Source organism: Vigna unguiculata, chromosome 3, assembly GCF_037176805.1.
Source record: "Vigna unguiculata cultivar grain cowpea cultivar isolate G323 ecotype 2 chromosome 3, ASM3717680v1, whole genome shotgun sequence".
Lineage (NCBI taxonomy): Eukaryota > Viridiplantae > Streptophyta > Magnoliopsida > Fabales > Fabaceae > Vigna > Vigna unguiculata.
The window spans coordinates 21,041,833-21,063,912 of record NC_140794.1 but is presented as its reverse complement, the minus strand read 5'-3'; the positions used below and the strand labels follow the sequence as shown (position 1 = coordinate 21,063,912).

The window sequence follows — 22,080 nt, the reverse complement described above, 5'->3', positions numbered from 1 at the left end:
TGGGGTGTGTTATGTCTGTGCACAGCTAGGATCCACCATGTCAGAGAGGGAATTATGTTTCCCCATGCACTTTCCAAATGTATAAAAAACATTTCGTGCAAAAAGTCAATTGTGGGTAACAACATAATTGATATTGGGTTGCAAGTTAAATTCAAAAATGTGCGTGATAAGTTTTTTCATAAGTGCACTTATACTTGGTTTAAAAGAACTAAGATGAGGTATGTTATGTGTGTGCACAACTAGGGTTCACTATGTTAGAGAGGGAATTATGTTTCCCCCTACACCTTCCAAATGTATAAAAAAAAATTCGTGCAAAAAGTGAATTGTGAGTAACAACTTAAATGGTTTTGGGTTGCAAGTTAAATTCAAAATTGTGTCAGGGAAGTTTTTTCAGAAATGCACTTATACTTTGTTTAGAAGAACTGGGATTATGTGTGTTATGTCTGTGCATAGCAGGGATCCACCATTTCAAAGAGGGAATTATGTTTCCCCCTGCACTTTCCAAATGTATAAAAAAAAAATTTCGTGCAAAAAGTCAATTGTAGGTAACAACATAATTGGTATTGGGTTGCAAGTTAAATTCAAAAATGTGCCTGGAAAGTTTTTTCATAAGTGCACTTATACTTGGTTTAAAAGAACTAAGATGGGGAATGTTATGTCTTTGCACAACTGGGATCCACTTTCAAAATGTATAATATTTTTTTTGTCAAAAAAGTCATCTCTTGGTAACAACTTAATTGATTTTGTGTTGCAAGTTAAATTCATAAATAGGACAGGTTCACAAATGCAATTATAGTTGGTTTAGAAAAATTGGAATGGAGTGAGATATTGTTGTGCAATCTTTAGGTCCCACCCTCATACTTCCTGTTGCACTTTCCAAATTTGTTATTGTTATTGTTATTTTGTGCAAAAAATCCTTCATGAGTTACAACTTAATTGGTCTTGAGTTGCATGTTAATTTCCAAAAATTGTCGGCCATATTAGTATGAACAATTGTTAGCCATGTCTTTGTCAAAGCCACAAACAAAGGTAAAGTTGCAGTACTAAAATAGTTTCCTCTTCCATTTGCAAAACGCATTTCATCATGGAATGAAAGGCATACCAACAAATAAATTAAAATAATATTTTTCAAAAGGTGGAGAAGGTCTTAAGCGGACACATAAATAAAATACACTAGAAATCTTGAAACATTATTGAAAAAGGATGACTCATGACCAACAAAGCTTTAAACTTCAGAGGTTACAACATCAAAGGTGGCATCATCATAGGCAAGTGCATTAGATGTTTCAGCTCCTGAGCTTCCAACAACCGAAAAACCAAAACCAGAAGAGAATGCAGCAACAAATGTGCCGCTAACAGATGTTCTTGTATAGAAATGCTATCGAATGTTTAGTCACAATGGTATACCATTTATATGTTTCAATTTCAAAATATATACACTGCACATCTGCATGAACCTACAACAACTTTAGTGCAAAACTTCCCATAAACTATGGAGATGGAAATCATTGTAATGAAAATGGTTTCAAATATAATGTTTCGATGTCCAAAATAGTTAACTAAGATAAACAATTAACATAATGCATGTATTCAAAGAACATAATAGCCAACACCACATCTAATTATTACAACACGACTTAACCACAACGGTAGTGCAATTAAATATGCATACACAACCATATGAAAATTCCCCACACACCACACAATCACAAACGATCCAAATTCTTAAAACCACAACTCAAAAAAATTTGAAATGCTAGAAAACCTAAAAACGAAAGAATGACCCATTTCTTTGCAATCCATCTATGTAGACACAAAAAATCACAATTTATCTATCTTAAAACCATAAAATCTACACAATGACCATTTATTTGTAATCAATCAATGGGTTCACACAAAAACCCTAAGAGAAAATGGAGAAATAATTAATCTTTTTCACTAATGGGATTCCTTTCAAATTCAAATAGAAAGCGTCCAAAACCCCTAATCTGTGGAGACCAAGCACAAACGTAGAAGTCAAGATGAAAGGAGAAGATGAATACTGATTTTTCGTGGGTGGAAACGAAGAAAGAAAATGGAAGGGTTACAAAATGCATACCTGATCTTCATTCTCGACGACGCCTACCGGAAATGAAAGGGAGGACGAAGTTTCGCAATTGTTGTGGGGTTCCGGGGAGAAGAGAGGGGAGCCCAAAAATGCCACCTTTGACGATGCCTAACCTCCTTAGTGGGTGGAAAAGAATGGGGCTGGGGTTCTTCAATGGAAGCTTCGGTGGTTTGGGAATTTTTTAGGGTGGAGAGGAAATGGGTTCTGTCTGAAAGAATGGTGTAATGGTAAGAGAGTGTGAGTGTTTGGCACCACGCGCGAGTAATCTTTCAGTTTCCCCTGCAGCTTTTAAGTTAAGGGAAAAAACAAATTAAAATTCAATAACAAATGACACGTAATGTGGTAAGAGAAGTGGTAAGAAATAATAGTCATTCTATCATTTCTCTATCCTTTATTGTATGAAATTGAGATCCATCCTCTCTTCGTGAGTATCTTAAAACTTTTCAAGAACATTCTTTGTAAGTATAGTAATTACAACATCTAACTCTACACTATCACGAGCATCAGAAGGTGTGTCAATAACAATAGTAAAGTTTGGGAGAGAATCTGCATCAGTGCTACAAAGAATAGATAACTCTTAATGGAAAATTAGGCTCCATTGTTAGGTCATATTGTGTTGAGAATGTCATTGTATGTGAATTAAATAATTTGGATGTTTAGTAAATGTCGTAATTGAGTCTTTTTACTCAATTTTCTCTTATTAACCCTTGTATCACAATGGTCATAATGTGAAGACGAATTCAGGGTCACTTCGTTGACGTTGTCGGTCTTGTAAAGCTAGGTGTGGATTTTTAGGTTTCAGAACAAAAAATCCAGAAAGTAATTTTGCATCCAAAAACACTTTCAGGAACATGTATTTTGAAATATGAAAAAAATTCAAGATAAGTGTTTTAGAAAGCATTTTCCGAATCTATAAATATTTTCTAAAGACTTGTTTCCAAAATACTTTTATGCTTCGGATCCTGGAATAGTGTTTTCAGAATATAAATAAAATTTTCAAAACAAAAATTTGAAAAATATTTCCAGATTTAGAAATACTTTTCAAAATTTTTGTTCTAGAATGTATGCTTTTATATCTTTCAGATTAATTATTTCGGAAACATTAACACTTTCAGAATATCCGATCCAAAAAATATTAACATATAGGAGGTATAGAAATTTATATTATAATTTTAATAAAGGATGGTTTGAAAATTCCACATTTTTGGGGTGCAGGAAGCTACCCTAACAAAGTTAACCTAGGCCTGCCAGCTGCCTATTCATAATGTGCCAACATACTAAAATTGAAAAATACTACCCTTCATACATTTCAAAACTAGTTATGTAAAAAAAAAATTCAAATTAAAAGTATTTAATAGATAAAATTTTAGGCTAAAACATATTCGTTAATTGTTATAAAATATTGTATAGTATTAACATTTCGCTAGCCAGTTTTTTGTAAGGCCCAGTTTTAATTTTCTGTCCTAATGAGTGAGGGTTGGCCTTAATCTGTTGGGCCTAAAGGGTGGCCCATAGGGTGCTAAGGTTCTAAAGCTGCTAGGGTTCCCTTGTCAGCCTCACTTTTGCAAATCTGTACCTAAACACTGCCCCTTCTGTTTCAGAGCTCTACTAGGGTTAGCCGTCACCCTCTCCAAGCGAACTTCAACTTTTCCACTCCATGTAAGTTGTTTCTGAACTCGTTGTAGCTTTCCACTAACTTTACTGTGGCGTTCCTGTGAGACTCTTTTGATAATCCCTTATGCTCTATTTCTTGGTTTCCTTCCAGCCACTTATTTCTTTCCTTGAGCTGCTGCGCTCTTACGTTCTGTGTCGAGGGCGTGTTGGGATATCTTGCTAGCTTATTTCCAAGTAAGGGAAGTTAGAACCCTCATGTTTGTTGGTACGAGTCTGTTATTCCATGTTGTTTATGATTGCTTGAGTTTGCTTGCTGTTATGGATGTGTGGTATGGTGGGATTGTTGTTTGGGGTATGCCTTCGAGTCTGTTGCAGGTGAAAACAGTGGCGGGCACTGATAAACTCGCCCAAGTGAGCTAGTCTCGCCTAGGCGAGATTAATATAGGCTTCCCTAAGTCTTTTTCCATGAATGGCCGCCCAGGCGACCCGCTGTATTTTTGAGCGAGCGAACGTCTCGCTTAGGCGAGAAGAGTCTCGCCTGAGCGAGAACGCGTGCAAGGCCACTGTACTGGAAGTCGAGCTCTCGCCTAGGTGAGGGTCCTCCTCACCTGGGCGAGACCCTGCTGCCTGAGCGAGAAGTTGGGCGAGAAGGTGGCTAGCCTTGAAGTTTTCCTTGATCTCAAATGTTGATAATGTGCTTGTATACCTTTAAGATTATGAATTGAATGACCTTTATGAATGGGATGGTGTATGAGTTGTGATTTGTGAGTTTTAACATGATGTGAGTATGATAATTGTATGAGATGATTCATGAAATTGAAATGATGAGTTTGGTTTGAGTTCGGCATGAGACATGAACGAGTTGGTATCAATGTGGCATGGTAATGATATGAGACGGAGTTCCACATTCTGGGTTCGAGAATAATGAGTTGGTACGGTTTGGTTGGGAATACGAAAGAGGTGAATTATGAGAAACTGTATGAGATGTATATGTATATATATTTGTGTGTATGCATGCTGAATCTATTTGATTGATTAAGAAAGTTTGGTCCGTGTCAGTGCGTAATTCCTTGGGATCTCTAGGTGAGATTCCCAAGGTCGTGCTTTGGTCGGGACGTAATTCCATGGCCCTTGTTAGTGGGTGTCCATGGTGGTGCCTCATCTGTATAACTAGGTAAGGATTCAAGGTAAGGTTGCATCTTGACACTCTAAGGAGTCAGTTAGTCTCACCTAGAGCGGACTGACCTCTATAGTGAGAGTAGTAGGATGCCCGAAATTCATTAAGGGCTAACCTTGTGGTGAGGGAAAATTGATTCATTGTAACACTTGTAACACATAGCTCGGGGGTGAGCAGCTCGGGGGTGAACAAAGGTATCCACCACAAGTTCAAGCATCCACTGAATCCGACCAGGTTATATGTATCCGGAGGAGTCGAGTCGAGTCGTAGTGTATTGCTTGGAAGGTCGTAACATGCTCGTATGATGTGTGTATAATGGACTGTGAATATGTATCTGATTTCATTGATGAAATGGTTTTGGCTCTAGCTTACCCTTTGCTTGTTTGATTGTCTTGTGTGTGGTTTTTCTCTTTTGCGATGATCATCAAATTATTGATGTGAGCAGAAGCGAGAGGTTCTCGCGGTCAACAGGGGAATGGTGACTCCGCTGCGTAGCCCGCCTAGGCAAGATCCTGATCCATGATCTTTCTTTTAGGGCCACGGCCCATGTAGTATCTGTCCTTTACATTTCAGTTTGATTTCCGCAGAATTTTTGTATCTACTTCCTTTAGCACCGTTACGCGTTTTGGTTGGATGTATGGAGTTACTTTTAAACTGTGGGGCTGCGCTAAGATATTATTCTAGTGTGACGCTTCTTTTAATTACGCCATTAATTAAATGGGGTGTTACATTTTCAAATTATTTTTGCAAACTCTGCACAGAGCAGACCCCGGTGAAATTGAGTTTCAAATGAACTTGGCACCTATCCGAAAAACATGCTTTGCACAATCAGCTACTGTGTTTCCCATTTAAGTACAATGTTTGTCATTTAAACATGCAATCTTTATTTCAACAATTTAGTTTTGGAACTTTATGTCCATTGCAGATCGTGGGGACACCAAACAAATTGTAGACAGTTTTTAATAAGAAAGTTTACTTAAATGGAGTTCCAAATCATGTAGTCGTATCTCCGTCAAAAACTTTTTTTTGTTGCGTTTGCCATTTAAGTAGTCACTCATTGGCATTTAAACCTGCAACCTTTATTTGACCAATTTATTTTCGAACTTTATGTGCATGCCAGATCTTGGTGACACCAAACAAATTGCAATGATTAACATTTAAACTTGTAGCCTTGGTGTTAGCAATTTATTTTGGAACTTTTTATGCTTGTTAGTTCCTAGTGCCACCAAACAAATTACAGTGCTTTTTTAATTAGAAAGTTTCCTTAAATGGAGTCCTAAATCACGTGGGCACCTCTCCATGGAAACATGTTTTGCCAAATCTCTTACGGTGTTTGCCATTTAATTAGTCACTGATTGTCATTTAACCCTGCAACCTTTTTTGAACAATTTATTTTTGAATATTATGTGCATGCCACCATCCTTTGACACCAAATTCCATTGATTTATGTGCAGTCCACACCCAGCATAGACCCAATTACGCACTGATTTATTGAAAAAAATACGTTCAATTATTGCGATTATGAAATGGAATTCCAAATCAATTGACGACCTAAGTGGGATGCTTTTGTCCTAAAAATCTTATTGTGTCTGCGACTTAATTAGTCATTGTTTGCCATTGAAACCTAAATAAACTCAATATCCTGTCCTGTTTGGATAAGGAAAGTGGGCATTTCACCCTGCACCAAAGAACTCCCAATAGAATTTGGACACAACTGTGGCAACTATGTTTTTCAAAATAACTTACTTAGTTTGCAATATAACTAAGTGTTTTCCACTTAATTATAAGTTCAAATCCTAAACATGAAAACAATAAACAAACGTAGTACTACATGAAAACATTAATAATGGAAACAAACATAGCTTATCAATTATCATCATTGGATGATGTTGCATTTGACGTATAGTCGGGATCACTTGAAGATACTTCATTTAATGGAGGTTTTAGTTTTTTCAAGATGTCGTCCATGCTCACTTCTTCTCCTAGTCTGTTGCGTAGTAGACTGACAGATGTCTTCACTATATCCTCAATTGGGGGGCATATGTTGAACATGAAAACCTATTGATAAGGGAAAAAACATGTTAGTCAGTTATTTAGTACATTTTAAGTTATGATATTACCTTCACCATGTTCCTGATTGTTATGTTAAGCTATTAATCTGTGAAACTTGTCTGGAAAAATGCAACCTATTTTAGTTGAATTTGAAAAACTTATGTTTTCATCAACAACAAATAAATAAATTTATTTTATGTATGAAACAAATAAGAATTAGGAAAGTACATCTTGTAACAGCATCACTGAGCTAATACCAATGTTTGGACCAAATTGTCCATCTTGCAGAACCTTCTTATGGATACCAGCCTTGGCAATTCTAGATTGATCCTGCATAACAATTCAAGTACTTGAATATTTTGCTTACATTTACATTTACATTCCGAGTAGAACCGCATTACCACTTACCTTGATGGTGACTATCATATCACCCAATCTGTTGTGCTTGCAGTCCTTCACAATGCATGCCACAAAAGCTAACCGATCCTTATCCAACGACATTTGAGTATGTAGTTTGGTATCTAGTTTGCTTAGGAATTTCATGTCACCATCATCAACCAAACCTGCATTGGAGTTTAATAAATATTTTATTTCAAAATATAAATTAAAACAAACCTCTTTGGTGTTTATATCGTGACACTTGATAAACATTTCCATCCATTTTCATGGGTTGGAGTTGAAGTCATGTTCGTATGTTGCATCAACAATTTCCTTCACAAATTGTTGAGTGTTTTTGGCTTCATCTTATTCCCTGTTTAATAAAATGCTGGGACATTCCCAGCTGGACCAAGAATAAGATCGATATTTGAGTTGCACTTCCTGAAAATTGATTCCATATTTGAGCCATCAATATGCAATCCCTCCACGGTTCCATTTCAGCACCTGTATTTCAATGGTCAAAAAAAATTATGTAAAAGAACACAATAAAAAAAGATGATTTATGTTTGCAAAGTTATACGAACAACAACATTGTGAGAATTGAAGTAACTCATGTTTACCTCTTGGATGGTAAAGAGTGAGATACGTTGTCTTTACTTCAAGATTTAATGAAGTGGAACCCTATTTATATTACATTAAATTACTTTGGACAATTTACCAATTTACCCTAATATTTGCTTCTTGGGCACATTTTCATATCACCCAAACGCGTTTTGTTGCATTGTAAGAAGGAGTGATGTTCCATCCACCCCAGTTGGGTCACTCAATGCACGACAATGCAACTAAGAAGAGCAATTCATCTCCCAATGTTTATTGAACAATGACTTCGCACCATCTTCCTTCATTATCTCACCCAACTCTCTTCAACCTCTGTGGTCCTTCATAAAGGAGGTAAGTGCATTATTCATTGCTTCCATAAATGAAGCAATTAATACCTTCCGCTCCATCTTTGATTGTTGCAGAACATACCTAAAAAAATTATGTTTCATTTAAAGTTCCATAATCATTGGGTTTTGCTAAAGATATTAACTTCACCCATAAAGACTTGCGTAAAGATATGTTTCTTTTACTTTGTAATGTGTGGTTCGTGGCCTTTATAGTTCTCTTACCAATAAATGTGTAGTAGAAGTTGATGTTTATTTGGTTTGTTCATGATTTCGTAATGCAAATGAAAGTTATGTGTCAAGAATGACATTTTCACGAAGTTTGACTATGGAAAACGTGGAAGCCACCCACATTAGGACTACATTAGATTATTTTGTATGAGGACGACCTTTGTCAAACAACCACTGATGCGCTAGTATCCATTAGCCGTAATAATGAAGGTGGAGACTTAAACCAACTTATGGTCTCCACTGTTAGGATGTCGTTCGAAATAGCGGACGAGGTCAAAAACTTTTACAAGGATTATGCTATTCGAAAAGGATTTTGGGTGAGGATAAGAACTTTACAAAAAGATTTGGATGGGAAGATTTAATATTTGAAGTTTTCTGCTCACAGGAAGGAAATTATGTGTCCTCAATCTCTCTAGAGAAGAAGACACTTCGTACCCAAAGGAAGAATTGCCCTACTCAAATGACTACACTTAAAAAAGAAGGAAAATGGTGCATACAACTGTCATGCACGAACACAACCATGATATTAGCCCAGGAAAGTCAAGGTTAATTAGAGGTAACAAAATCATAAATATGCATGCAAAGAGAACCCTTGACATAAATGATGAGGCAAGAGTGCGTATCAATAAGAGTTTTCGATCGTTGGTTTTTTATGCAGGCGATTTTGAGAACCTGGACTTTGTTGAGTGTGACGTAAGAAACTACTTAGAAGTCATAAGGTGTGCCTTGGGAAAGAATGGGGACGAACAAGCATTGCTAAATCACTTCTCCTGCATGAGAGAACTAAATAGTATTTTCTATTACAAGATTGACTTGGACTCCGAAGATCGTATACGTAAGATTTTTTGGGCGGATGCAAGGAGCTGATCCGCATGTCATGATTTCGAAGACGTTGTGTCCTTCGATACAACGTATCTGACAAACAAATATGACATGCCCTTCACACCGTTTGTGGGGATTAACCACCATGGTCAATCAATTTTATTAGGATGTAAATTACTATCTAGGGAAGACACAAATACTTTTGTTTGGCTCTTTAATGTGTGGTTGAGGTGCATGTCAAATAAGGCACAATATGGGATCTTACCGATCAATATAAGGCAATGCAAAATGCAATACAATATGGCTTCATTAATTCAAGTACCACACTTAAACAATTTGTCATCCAATATGACAATGCCTTATGACAAAAGGCCGAAAAAGAGTATAAAGTTGACTTTGCATCCTTGAATACGACAATACCTTGTGGTTCTCAATCACCCATTAAAAGACAGTTCCAAAGTGAATATAACCATGCTAAATTTGATGAAGTCCAAAATGAATTCAAATGTATGATGATTTTTTTGTTAAAGATGTGGACTATTGTGCCAAGTAACGCACACATCCAAAGCCCAACTATTGTTACAAGAAAAGGCTGACCTCGATCAATTTGGTTGCAATCAATAGTTACGAAGTTATGCAAGATGAAGAAATCTAATGCGACAAAAGTGATAGGAAAAACCCACGATAAAATAAGTAGGGTTTTTAGGTCACCGTTTGGAATTGAAAACATTATATGTATTTATTTGCTTACTTGGCTTTTTGTGTGGTGATTGATTATTGTGTTATTCAACATTTAAAATATGACCAAACGAGCACTATAGATGTTGTACACCACATCCCTGTTATGAATATTGGGAGTCAATCTTCAATCACTATGGTAGGTTTTTGATTTATTAATACTTTTATTAGTCATGCAATGATATGATATTTTTATGTGAAGTTTTATTATATAATTGGGGTGGATTATGCAGGTATCTAGTGTCCAAAGTAATGGATTTCTATTGCTACTGACATTTATGCAATCAAATATAGACATGCTTCAAACAACGACGACATTAAAAGTATTTCAATTTCTCTAACAAATGAGTAGGTTTTGACTTTTCAAGTTATCCATGTCTTAATTAATTATACAACTCACAAAATTTAAAAAATTATCATTTTGCAGGTTGGGAAATAGTTACAACATTTTGGGCCATTTATTTTTGCTAGATATGACATCATCAAAAACCATGAATTTTGATGATGGTTGTGTTTGTCAATGGCATGCCATTAATATTTACAAAAAACATTAAATGTAGGATGGACGTATGTTATTGGTGTTTACTGATATAATTATTCTTATGTAGAGTTAACAGTGGACACAATACAGATCCGTGGAATCATATGATGTGAAAAATTATGGTAAAGGCAATGTTTAACTACTAAATATTGAACATAGTGCAATTAAGTGCCAAACAATGTCCTACTTTTGGGACAGTTAAATAGTCTATTATTTTTATACCAGTTATTTGAAACAGTACTTGGCATAGGTGACAACTATTTGTGCACTTGCACAAAGGTTTTGTGTTGGAGGGTTTACCTATAGCTTTAAATGGACATGGTTTAAGACATAAAAGAAATAAAAAATTTTGTTAAAAAATAAATTATTCTACGTTGTGTAATTAAGTGCCAAACGCCTCTAAAGTTTATGCACAAACTTACATGTAGTTAATTTATTCACAAAGTATTTTGTGCAGTTGACATCAGTATATTATGCATATGTGGCAAATGTTTTTGGATAATTTGGCAAACAAAATGAATTATTTTGTGCAAAATTATAATTAGTGAATTAATCACAAGGTTTTTTACTTTGTAGTTTGGTTGCCTGATATGGGCATGTCCCCTTTTTCCGACAGTCTAAGGTGTGGGTTTCCCCATCACTTACAAAGAGGTTATGTTAATTCAAAATGATTAAAAATTAATTTCAAAAAATATGTAGGAAACAGTCAAAATAAGTGGCAAACACATAAAGTTTTTGCACTAAAATGGATGTTTTTATTCGACATCTTTAGTTGCTTGTATCACATGCTTTAATAAACCTGTCAAAGATAGATAAGTGTATATCCAATATATGTAGTCTACATAAGTTAATGATTTTTTACAAGGTTGTTAAACCACAAAACAATATTTTATTGCTCCCTATACCTCACAAAAATTGCACCCTCCATAATGTACTTCACAAAAGTTTGAAACAAAAGTATGAGGTTCACTACAACACAACACAATACAAACATACCTTATCATTGGGTAGGATTCCTAATAGTGAAGTGCTTAAGTACATAGTCTCTGTAGATGTTATCTTCATCTATAGTTCATTGATAAATGTATTTCTCCTTGATTTATTGTAAATTTTCCTATAGTGTCAGTAGTTGAAGTCATCAAGAAGTCCAATTTCCTTAAAAAAAGTACAAATCCCAAGTTCATATATAACAATTGATACGATCCTATCCAGGAAAGAGTTTGATCGTTTCTGAATTTGAATTCTCAAGAGGTAGACATGAATAAGTTAGAGAAGAACGCGACATACGACAGAGATGGAGGACGTCACAGTCTAGTAGATTGATAAGTCAAGTGAAGATTCGCCACAAAGATGTTAATCTTTGATAAGAATCAGAGGCCCTAAGCCAAGAACAAAGAGAATCGGCTCTTTAATGAAATAAAATTCAATATATGTTTAAAAGTGTCTACATTAGTTTTGGTACCTCTATATATAGGCATATAAGTTTAAGAAAACTTGAGAACCTTACAAGGAGGCCCAAGCCCAAAACATAAAACATAAACTAATTTCTAAAAGAAAATTCAAAGTCTAAAAATATAAACTAATTTCCTAATAACTATCCTTCAAAAGTCCTCTAAGCCATGATCTTCATATCCTTTGAATTTCCTCTTACAAATGCTTATAGCATCAAGAGCCTTGAATAGATTTGACTTTCAAATCTCTTGCTCCTTGCCTTTCTCATAGGTCCTTTGAATTGTAAAGGTTCATTTTCAAGTTCTTCTTGTATGGAATCTAGGGATAGTCCTCTATCATTAATATTGAAACTAGAGCTTACCCCATAATCTTTAGGTAGATCAACAACATAGGCATTGCCATTGATCTTTTAAGGAACTTGAAATGGTCAATATCCTCTTGGTAAAAGTTTAGATTTCCTTTTAAAAGGAAATATCTCCTTCCTAAAGTGAACCCACACCCAATCGCTAGGTTCAAACTTGATCTGCTTCCTCCCTGGGTTAGCTCTAGAGGCTAACTTCTCCATCTTCTTTTCTATTTGGGCCTTTACCTCTTTATGCAAGTTCCTGACAAAAGTTGTTTTGGCAAGTCCATCTATGTTAGTCATAAAACCTAAACCCTAAACCCTAAACCCTAAACTAATATCAGGTAAAGGTAACAAATCTAATGGAGTTAAATGATTAAAACCATATACTATCTCAAAAGGAGACATCTGAGTAGTGGAATGAACTACCCTATTATAAGAAAAATCCACATGAGGTAACCACTCCTCCAAAGTTTTCTAATTTTGTTTAAAAAACATCTAAAGAGTTGCGAAAGAGTTCTATTTACCACTTTTGTCTGGCCATCTATTTGAGGATGACGAGTTGTAGAAAATAGAAGCTTTGTACCAAACTTACCCTACAAGAACTTCCAAAACAAGAGTTTTATTTACCACTTTTGTCTGGCCATCTTTTTTTAATTTTTTGAAAACAAATTCAAATTGATTCTCATTGCATTGTTATTTTTACCACTTTTGTCTGGCCATCATTCTACTTTGATATTTTTTTACTTTTCCAAATCATTTCTTTAGTCTAATCAGTTTACTAACGAACTTTTTTTAATCATTTCTTTTGAAACACTATTTGAAATAACATGCATGAAATTGCCAAGGGCTTGAAAAGGCTCGAATGAGAAGATGAAGATTAACTAGGAAGTTGCCCCAATTTGAACTAGTTTCGGGGCATAAAATATGTTTGACCTTTCCCTAATTATTGATGGTATGAAGGAAATGATAGGGACTTTAAAAATTTCCCTTAGTGTGAGAGCTTGGGATGGTCTTAGGGTGTAAAAGCATGTTTGACTTTTCCCAACTGAGGAGATTGAAAAAAAGACAGGGTCTTCACAAGTTTCCCCTAATGTGATCACAGTCTTCAACGTAAATAAATGTCCCAATTCAGAATGAATGATGAGAATATATGAATTACAAACAAAATGATTGCTCAGTTTGAGTTTGGGATTGTTAAAGATAGACTATCTTAAGGTTGGTCAGGTTTAGGCTTAGAACGGAGGATACTATATGAGCAAAGATGGAATTTCATGAAGAATGAGTTGAAAGGGGACAACCAAAATTTAGCTTAATTTCCTAAACTCGCTTTTTTAATCTTTTTTTATTTTTTTAGAACAAACCTATTAACTAATCAAAATTTTCCTCTGAATTAAAATCTTTGAAAGATTAACAACCAATCTTTTATCTGTGTGGACTTTATTAGGCTTGTCTCATGACCAATGCTAGGGGTATGGAACTAAATGATAGTAAAGGCCCAAACAAGTGATGTGAAGGTTGTTTCAAACAAAGATCTTTGAATAATGTTTCATTCAATATTTGTTTGACTTCTTCTTGTTCACCTTTTGCTTCTCTTTTTCTTTTCTTAATGTAACCATTTCTTTTTTATTTTTTGATATTTTTGTACTGGTGAACTACTAGTCAAATGAAACAAATGCAAACATTATGTCAACCCTTAGTGTGATGGTGACCCTTTTTTAGGGTAATTTGAAAGAGTTTTTTTTTTTTTTTTGAAGGTTCAAATTGGGTAGCAAAGGATAATTTTTTTGTATAAAGAAACATGGCCACACATCATTTCGAATCATGATTGTTTTTCTCAAAAAAATTTAATTCACAGGAAAATAATTGATTTCATGTGACAGGATACCCCTTGTTTTGTTATATTCGTTTTTCTCACTTTTCTTGTCTTATTTTTTTGCCTAGACTGTCCTTCAGAGTTTTCAGTCTAGTTGATTTTTCTTCATTTTTTTTTTGTTTTTTTGTGTTTAGAGAATTTCTGGTAATCATTTTAAGGTATGTGTCCCCTTTATGATAATCCTCCATGGAATTGAAAACAAATTTTATGGTGGAAGAAAGATAGAAAGGGAGATGGACTTGAGCAATCTCATGCATGTAGATTAGATTAATGCTTCAAAAGAAATGTTATTAAATATTAATTTCATTTATTTATTCATGCACTGATTTGACAAAATGTTTCATTATTTTCTCATTTCCCTAACAAAGATAACAAAAATTTGATAAAAATGGGAAAAAAATTTAATTTATTGCAGTGCAATTTTTTTTTAGATTTTTTTTTTATTATGCATATGCATGCTATGTGTTTGAAACTATGGACAGAGTACCATGAATGACCACAAAATGAAATGCAATGCATGGTTATGCCTCACTAGGCACTTATTCACATTATATACTAATGAAATATATCCTTATACCTTAGGAGGCAAAAAAATGTGATAGATTTATTACTATATACAAGAAAAATTGATGGTAAAGGATGCAAATGGTCTCCCTTTTGTGCCTTAATCGAGGTTCGAAACTTAAAGTTTAAAGTTCTAAGGCAAACTATATATGCTCACAAGGATAGTTCCCTAATACTTAAAGATCAAGGTCACTAGAGCTATGGCCCACTTCATGGAATTTCCCACGACAATTGGTAAACAACAAGAAGTGAGAGTACCAATGAAGTAAACAAACTCTAGCTGGGATTCTCACAATGACCACTTGGGAAGTACATTCATCGTGGCACTACTACACAATCTTCTCTAATTCTAAGCAACTCAGATAGGGCCCCACTCATGTAATGAACAAAGTGTGTGTGAAGGGAGAATGCAATTTATACCCAATCCCCCCCAACAACCAAAAAAGTTACAGGAAGATATATAACAATATTGTTTGCCCTAAAATTCAATATCTAGCAATATTTAAAAAAAGGAAAATATACAAATACAAGTATTCGAAATATAAAAAAGAGACAAGAATATTCATACCCAAAAAGAAAAAAAATATGATGAAAAATCACATCAATTTTGCACATCCAAATAAATCGCCTGACTTTATAGCGTCCCTAGTAGAGTCGCCATCTGTCGCAACCGAAATCACGATGCGACGACGAACCAAAAATAAAATTTGAAAAAAAACAGAGTTTAGAGTCGTCACCATAGTTTATCCTGGAAAACTACGAAAAAACCAAAATGATAAGAGAAAGTCTGCAAAAAATGAGATTTTGGGTCCGGGAGTCGATTACACATGGGGAAGGTATTAGCACCCCACAACACTCGTCCTAAGATGGTACCTTTAATTAAACGTGCCAAAGGATGTGGTTTCTCCGAAAATAATAATAAATGAATTTACAAAATAAACAAAAATAATTTTTTTTTGGTTTTTGTAGCCCCACAAGGATTAATCATCGCTCATACGTATCTTCATTTATAATGGAGAATCAGGGTTACGTAATTTTTTGTGAAAAAACTATACAAGAAAAGATTTGACTTTTATTTAGTGAATTTTGAAATTTTTTTATGTTTTTTTGGTATTTTTAATTATTTAGAAATGAATGTCATGCGACGCGAGCGGCCGGACAAACACAAAGAGTAAACAAAGAAAATTGTTTTTTATCTTTAATTCTTTAAATTTTTTTATATTTTTTTAGAAAAAGAAATTTGAAAAATTGGTGTCACGCGACGCGAACAACCTGACAGACACTAAAAGAAACGAAGAAAACTATTTTTTATGATTTTTAAAATAAAATATTTATGAACAGTAGAAAATAATATCTCTTAAGGAAAAGATCGAAGTTAGGTGTAAAATAAAAACGCATTCAATATTAAAAGATAATATTATAAGAAGAAGGGAATGAATAAATAAAAGAAGATAATGACAACAACATACCTTCTATACTTTTCAATCCCGCTTCTCTTGTATCAATCTCACCATCTTATTTTGTATATTATAACTACCTTTTCTCTTCTTCTTATTTTCTTGCCTTCTTTTCTAATTTTTTTTGTCAAGAGAGATAATAAAAGAGGTGTGTCTTTGTGGATGGTAATGAGAAGGAGAGAGTAGGAGTAGAGAATGTTTTCTTCTTCTCTTTCGATCCCTTTTCATGTGACAGACTGTCTATTTATATTCACACATTACAATATCAATGTAATCCTAGCCTTAATTGTAAAGAATAATATAAAGAAGGAATTGGTCATGATAGCAATACATTATGGGAATCAAATCATAGCAAATCAGAGGACAATATCAAAAAAGATCAATAATAATGATTCTAACCATTAATAAATCAGAGCACAAAATCAATCCCAATTAGTAATATTGATTCTAATTATATTAAGAGATATTGCTTTGAATTATTAGAATTATATCACTAATTTCTCTATCAGAATAAAGGGTAGAAGATAGGTTGAGTTGTTGGACTCAAGAAAAAGAGTATGATAATTAAAAACAAATTGGGCTCTTCCTTCCTTCTTTTTTTCTTTTTTTTTCCTAAAATTAAAGTTTGAAAATCTTTGAAGAAAATCTTATTTTACCTTTTTTTTGTTTACCATTAACTAAAACATTTTTTTAATTTTTATTTTTTTTAACAAAAATAAATTTATTCACCTAGACAAAATTGGATGTTGATAAATATGATTAAAGCTAATCACATAAAGTATTTAAGAAGATTGTAAATCACTATAATTGAAGATGGACATTAAAAACCTGATTATTTTCAAAGGCAAACTCAATGTTCCCTGTCCTTCCTTATGGTTAGAGATGGCCATTCCAAAATTCTGGGGAAACAACAAACCCGTTCAACAGGACCTGAGAAAAGATGTTCCACAAACCAAACCTACAATCTCAAAGCAGCCCGAATTTCAACGTACTGATAACTTTGAAACAGGTATCAAAAACAGACATTTTGATTGTTACCTGCATCATTGGAACTGCTCCAATTATGCTAATGGCATGCTTGTTTTGTTGTTGCACATAAACCTCATATGACCGACTTATGACTTCAATCAAGAAAGTATAAACGACACCACCCCAATTGTAGTTGCTTAGTGATGCGATGTTATCCAGCAATTTGAAAGGTAATGCTCTTATTCTACTAGAGGTATTGGGAAAAAATTAAACAACAAAACACATCAATATATATATAACCGATAAACACCATCCACATCATCCACCTCATCGCTACTTAGCATGGATCTCATCTTCATAGTTATAGTTTTAATTGTTGCTGCCTCACCATCAAACAATGACCCAACTTCCCACATATTTCGTCATCAAATTGAACTTGATCACCTACTACACTTAATCCGAAGCACATACAAACATCAACACACCTAAGTGAGACTAGGTTTTGCATTACACGAAACCCTTTAAATTCTGGAACCCATCTCCTTAGCATCTCCATCAACAACAATTTTGAGATATTCAGAAGCTTTTCCATTTGCAAACACCATTTGAAAGGTGTATTTTCTACTTTTGAACGATGTATATCTCTTAATAAACAATTCAAGTGAACAATATATTATGTTTTAACAAAATCATGGACCCGAATCTATAAAATAACATTTCATAAAATAAAAATTCATTTTTAATTCAACAAAAAATATAGTTTCATATCATGACAAAAATTTCGTAAGAAATTCAAACTTACCTTGTTGTCAACTAGTTTTGGAAGCTTTCGTTTAACCATTGTGACGTAACGAAGAAATGTGCACAAGTACTGAAATTCTACCTGTAACAACATGATCAACGAGACATGCTTTTAGAAAACTTTCAAATGTGACAACAGATGCACAACCAGATTTATGAAAACAACACATGCATCAATGTGCCAATTGCCATGGTAAATGGTGGAAGAAAATGAAATAATGAATTCAACTAACTAAATTAAACTAAATTATTGCTAACAAGATTTTTTATGCTATCATGATTAGTAAAATAAAGGTGCAAAACATAAATAAAAGTTATAATCCGTTTGGAAAGTCAAACCAAAGTTTTTCACCTACACAAGTGAAACCAAATCCACAAAATTATAAATTGGCATACAATCCAACAACAAGGTACGAATCTAAAAAATATAAAGGAAACACAAATTACAGTAAAAAGATAATTCATTGATCATCTTTTATGACTATGCAGATTGAACAGTTAAGTAATACTTAAGTTTAACAAAGAACAAGTTCATCTTTCACACTCTTAAACTACCTCCTATATAATGAGACAAGTCCATGTGATCTTGAAATCCTTGCTTTCCACCCTCCACATCACTTAAAAGCAACATCAGAAAAATGTATTAACACATGCATAATCAAAATTAACTGAAAAGAAAAATCATTACTGAAATACCTAAGAAACCAAAGTGGGAGTAACAATTTCTGACCTCCGCCAATGTAATAATAGAAAATGATAATCACATGGGACTACAATCTCTTCAACTTCCCATAGATTTCTGCATTTTTAAAACTAAAACATGCTGCAATGATTTCCAATGGTTTCGTAAATAGATTATACATTAAATTTGGTACCATAGAAGTCAATTTCATGTGGACAATGCCAAGTCGTGTCCTATCAAATAATTGTCCACCCAAACTCAAACACAGAAAAGCACACATTCAAACATTTTAATATCCAAATATCACATTCTTTCATTTCAAAATCAACCTCTCTCTTTATCTCTCTCAAAACTGAAAAAAAAAATCAAAATATTGTTATTGAGTTTGTCAACTTCATATTTTCCTTCTCCCTGGTATAGTTCTTATACATAGATGATATATTGAATTATATTTTTTTCTTTTTTTCCGTGATGAATATTGACTCACGAATTACCTTTTGCATAAATTAAATCAGGGTATAAAGCGTTGCAGGCATGGGAACTATATTTTTCGAAGCAGAGGATTTTGCACCCAAAAAAAAAGGAATATACAATTCTATGACTAGACATTTGACTAGAGAGCATGTCGTCTACCCATGAAAAGGTTCCTATTTATCACCGCAATCACAAACTATAAACCAATTTTCCTAATAATACATATTTTCGTATAATCCTATTATAACTATAAACGAATTTTCCTAATAAAACATATATTTTCATATAATTTTCCACACGATTAACACACAAACCATATATATCACGATATCTCTTTTTTATTATATATTCTCAGTTTTCAATCACAAAATAGAGTAGTTAAATAAACCCACCATCAATTAATGGACCACTTGGTTGGACATAAGTATGCATAATATAAGCACCTATTTTATCTCTTCTAATTAGTTTAAGTACAAAATCTTATCACATTATTAAATACGGAAAACACACACTAACTTATAGCATTATTGTCTCGCATAGATGTTTTTTAACACACCTAATAACATTGTCATAAGAATCTATCAAGTAAGACTTCTTATCATGAAGAACTGATATTAAAAATTGCATAATATCAATGTTTTTAGTTCCTTTATCAGATATAATGCACCATGGCACACTTAATATCACTCGACTTTATCATAAATGTTTACAATGGAGTGAAGCTTGCCAGAGAAAAGGGTTCTAATGTCATAACAACTACGATCTCTTCATGCACAGAGATAACAATAAATATAACATGACATTTTCACTCAGAATAAGTTGAATCAACATTCTTTTGACTTCTCTCCCAATGATTTGAGAAAGCTTGGGAAAATTAACAATCATCTACCTTGATTCCAACTTCTCAATATAAACAATTACCATTACAACCTTTTACTTGCATTAAGTTTTGTTTCACTGTTCACCAACACTGATTTTGTTATTAAAGTCATTCTCATCTTACAGTGTTTGTGCATGTAGAAGATTTATATATTGTTCATGCATCTTACTATTACATTGCGAAACAACATACGATGTTTATGCCATTTATCATCACAAACATTGCAATTTAACAGTCTTTGTATCATTTACTTCTCTTCTTTTTCTTCTCTGGGAGTGCTCACAAGAAATAAAGTCTATAACTCCTACAAAAGGCATGAAATTGAGGCAATTTTTAAAGCTTAAAATTAGAAAATAATAATCACAGGGGATTATAATCTCTCCAACTTCCCATAAATTTCTGCATTTTTTTAAATAAAACATGCTGCAATGGTTTCCATTCGAAATCCTAAATCTAAAATGTTTTCGAATCGAAATCCTAAATGCTTTCAAATCGAAACCCTAAACCCAAAATGAAAACTTACCTCCTACTTCAATGGATTCCACTTCCAATGCTGAAACACTACAATGCCTTCCAATCGAAACACCTGACACCCAAAACGCACTGTAACCACAAACGAATGAACGTCATCTTCGACACACCCAAACACAAATACCGATGAAGGCCGAAGGAATCAAATACAAACTACAGATCCGGGAGTGGAGGTTGTCAAAGACATTACCGTTTCAAAAGCCCACCTTGCAAGGGAAGGAGCGAACACCAACACAAACCCGCGAAAGCAATACCCTTTTCTTCTACGACACAACCAAGGAAAAACACGCCAGAAGAAGAACCTCTGCAAGAGAGAGAGCAATAACAAGAATATTTTTAGTGGAACATCTTTCACAATCCCTGGAGAGATAGTTCACTAAAAGACCGAGGGATAAGTAATTCGACTCAGTCACATCCAGATCATGAATGTTAGGAATCCATATTATGCAAGGAGACATTGCTTTTGCTAATTCGAAGTGAAAGGTGATATAAAATCGGTCTATTTCTGGCATCATATCCATAGTTAGCATATTCATCATAGTTAGAAGCTCTAGTTCCATATCAAGGTCACGGTCAATATCGTCACTATCGTCACTATTATCAATAAGAAAACCCTTAGGCTTGTTATCCAGGAACTTGTTCACATTCATCTACTTTCTGAGTGGAGGATGTGGAAGACAACAAGAGAAGTAACATTGTCCACGCTAGATTAAATTATATTTAAAACTAATTCATTTAAGTCCCACCACGTAGGTGTCCACGTCCACATTGTCAACTTTGTCAAAAATATACTTTGTTAAAATATCGTTTTTGTTAGAAGTGGGCTTTAAGCCTAAAAGGTGAGGTTTGCATCTCACTTATATATTATGAAATTGTCTTATTTCTAGTCGATGTGGGACTTCTAACACACCCCTCACGCCCGAGGTATATTCATCTCGTACATGGAACTAGAAATTAGTGGGTGGTCCGTTAGCAGCTCGATAACAGGTGGAACAAAATGTCCAAGAAAATTTGCTAAGATAGGCTCTAACTTGACTCTAATATCATATTAGAAGTGAACTTTTAAGCCTAACTTAATCATACAAAACCAGGTTGTAAGATGAAGTTTAAATCATACTTATATATTGTGAATTGACCTTATCTCTACTAGAATAATTTTTTTTTTTTTTAACAATGACTCTGATACAATGTTAAAAATCAATTTTGTGAGATTAAGACTTAAAATTCATTTCTAGTTGTTTTTGTTAAAAAGAAGTCTTAACCACTCAACTCACAAGAATATCACTGAAAATAGTTACACCAAACCTATAAAATAACTAAAGTTTTGAAACAAAAAATAAATAAAATAACCACATTTAAAATGGATTTTCAACATCCGGAATCTTTTGGTTTAATTGTAATTATGGTTTCTAAACTTTTTTCCCACAATTAAGCCCATCTGCTTACG

The 22,080-nt window shown here is 33.8% G+C and overlaps 1 protein-coding gene across 1 annotated transcript; it reads right to left on the bottom strand.

The window, feature by feature from the left end:
- Positions 1–6,494: 6,494 nt before the first annotated feature.
- Positions 6,495–21,299, bottom strand: LOC114177703 (uncharacterized). Its single transcript, XM_085671139.1, has 9 exons — positions 20,824–21,299; positions 20,626–20,705; positions 18,763–18,865; positions 18,622–18,683; positions 17,335–18,148; positions 7,949–17,254; positions 7,359–7,832; positions 7,179–7,280; positions 6,495–6,956 (listed from the first exon to the last, which is right to left on the bottom strand). The coding sequence occupies exons 7-9, from the start codon at positions 7,605–7,607 to the stop codon at positions 6,765–6,767; spliced, it is 543 nt and encodes a 180-aa protein (XP_085527265.1). The 5' UTR covers positions 7,608–7,832; positions 7,949–17,254; positions 17,335–18,148; positions 18,622–18,683; positions 18,763–18,865; positions 20,626–20,705; positions 20,824–21,299; the 3' UTR covers positions 6,495–6,764.
- Positions 21,300–22,080: the final 781 nt, after the last annotated feature.

Excerpts from the sequence above, each read along its gene's own strand:
- LOC114177703 (XM_085671139.1), bottom strand. The coding sequence starts at position 7,607 with ATGGAAATGTTTATCAAGTGTCACGATATAAACACCAAAGAGGTTTGT. Across the intron at positions 7,281-7,358 it reads ATATGATAGTCACCATCAAG|GATCAATCTAGAATTGCCAA; the intron begins GTAAGTGGTAAT and ends ATTGTTATGCAG. Across the intron at positions 6,957-7,178 it reads CAGTGATGCTGTTACAAGAT|GTTTTCATGTTCAACATATG; the intron begins GTACTTTCCTAA and ends CCTTATCAATAG.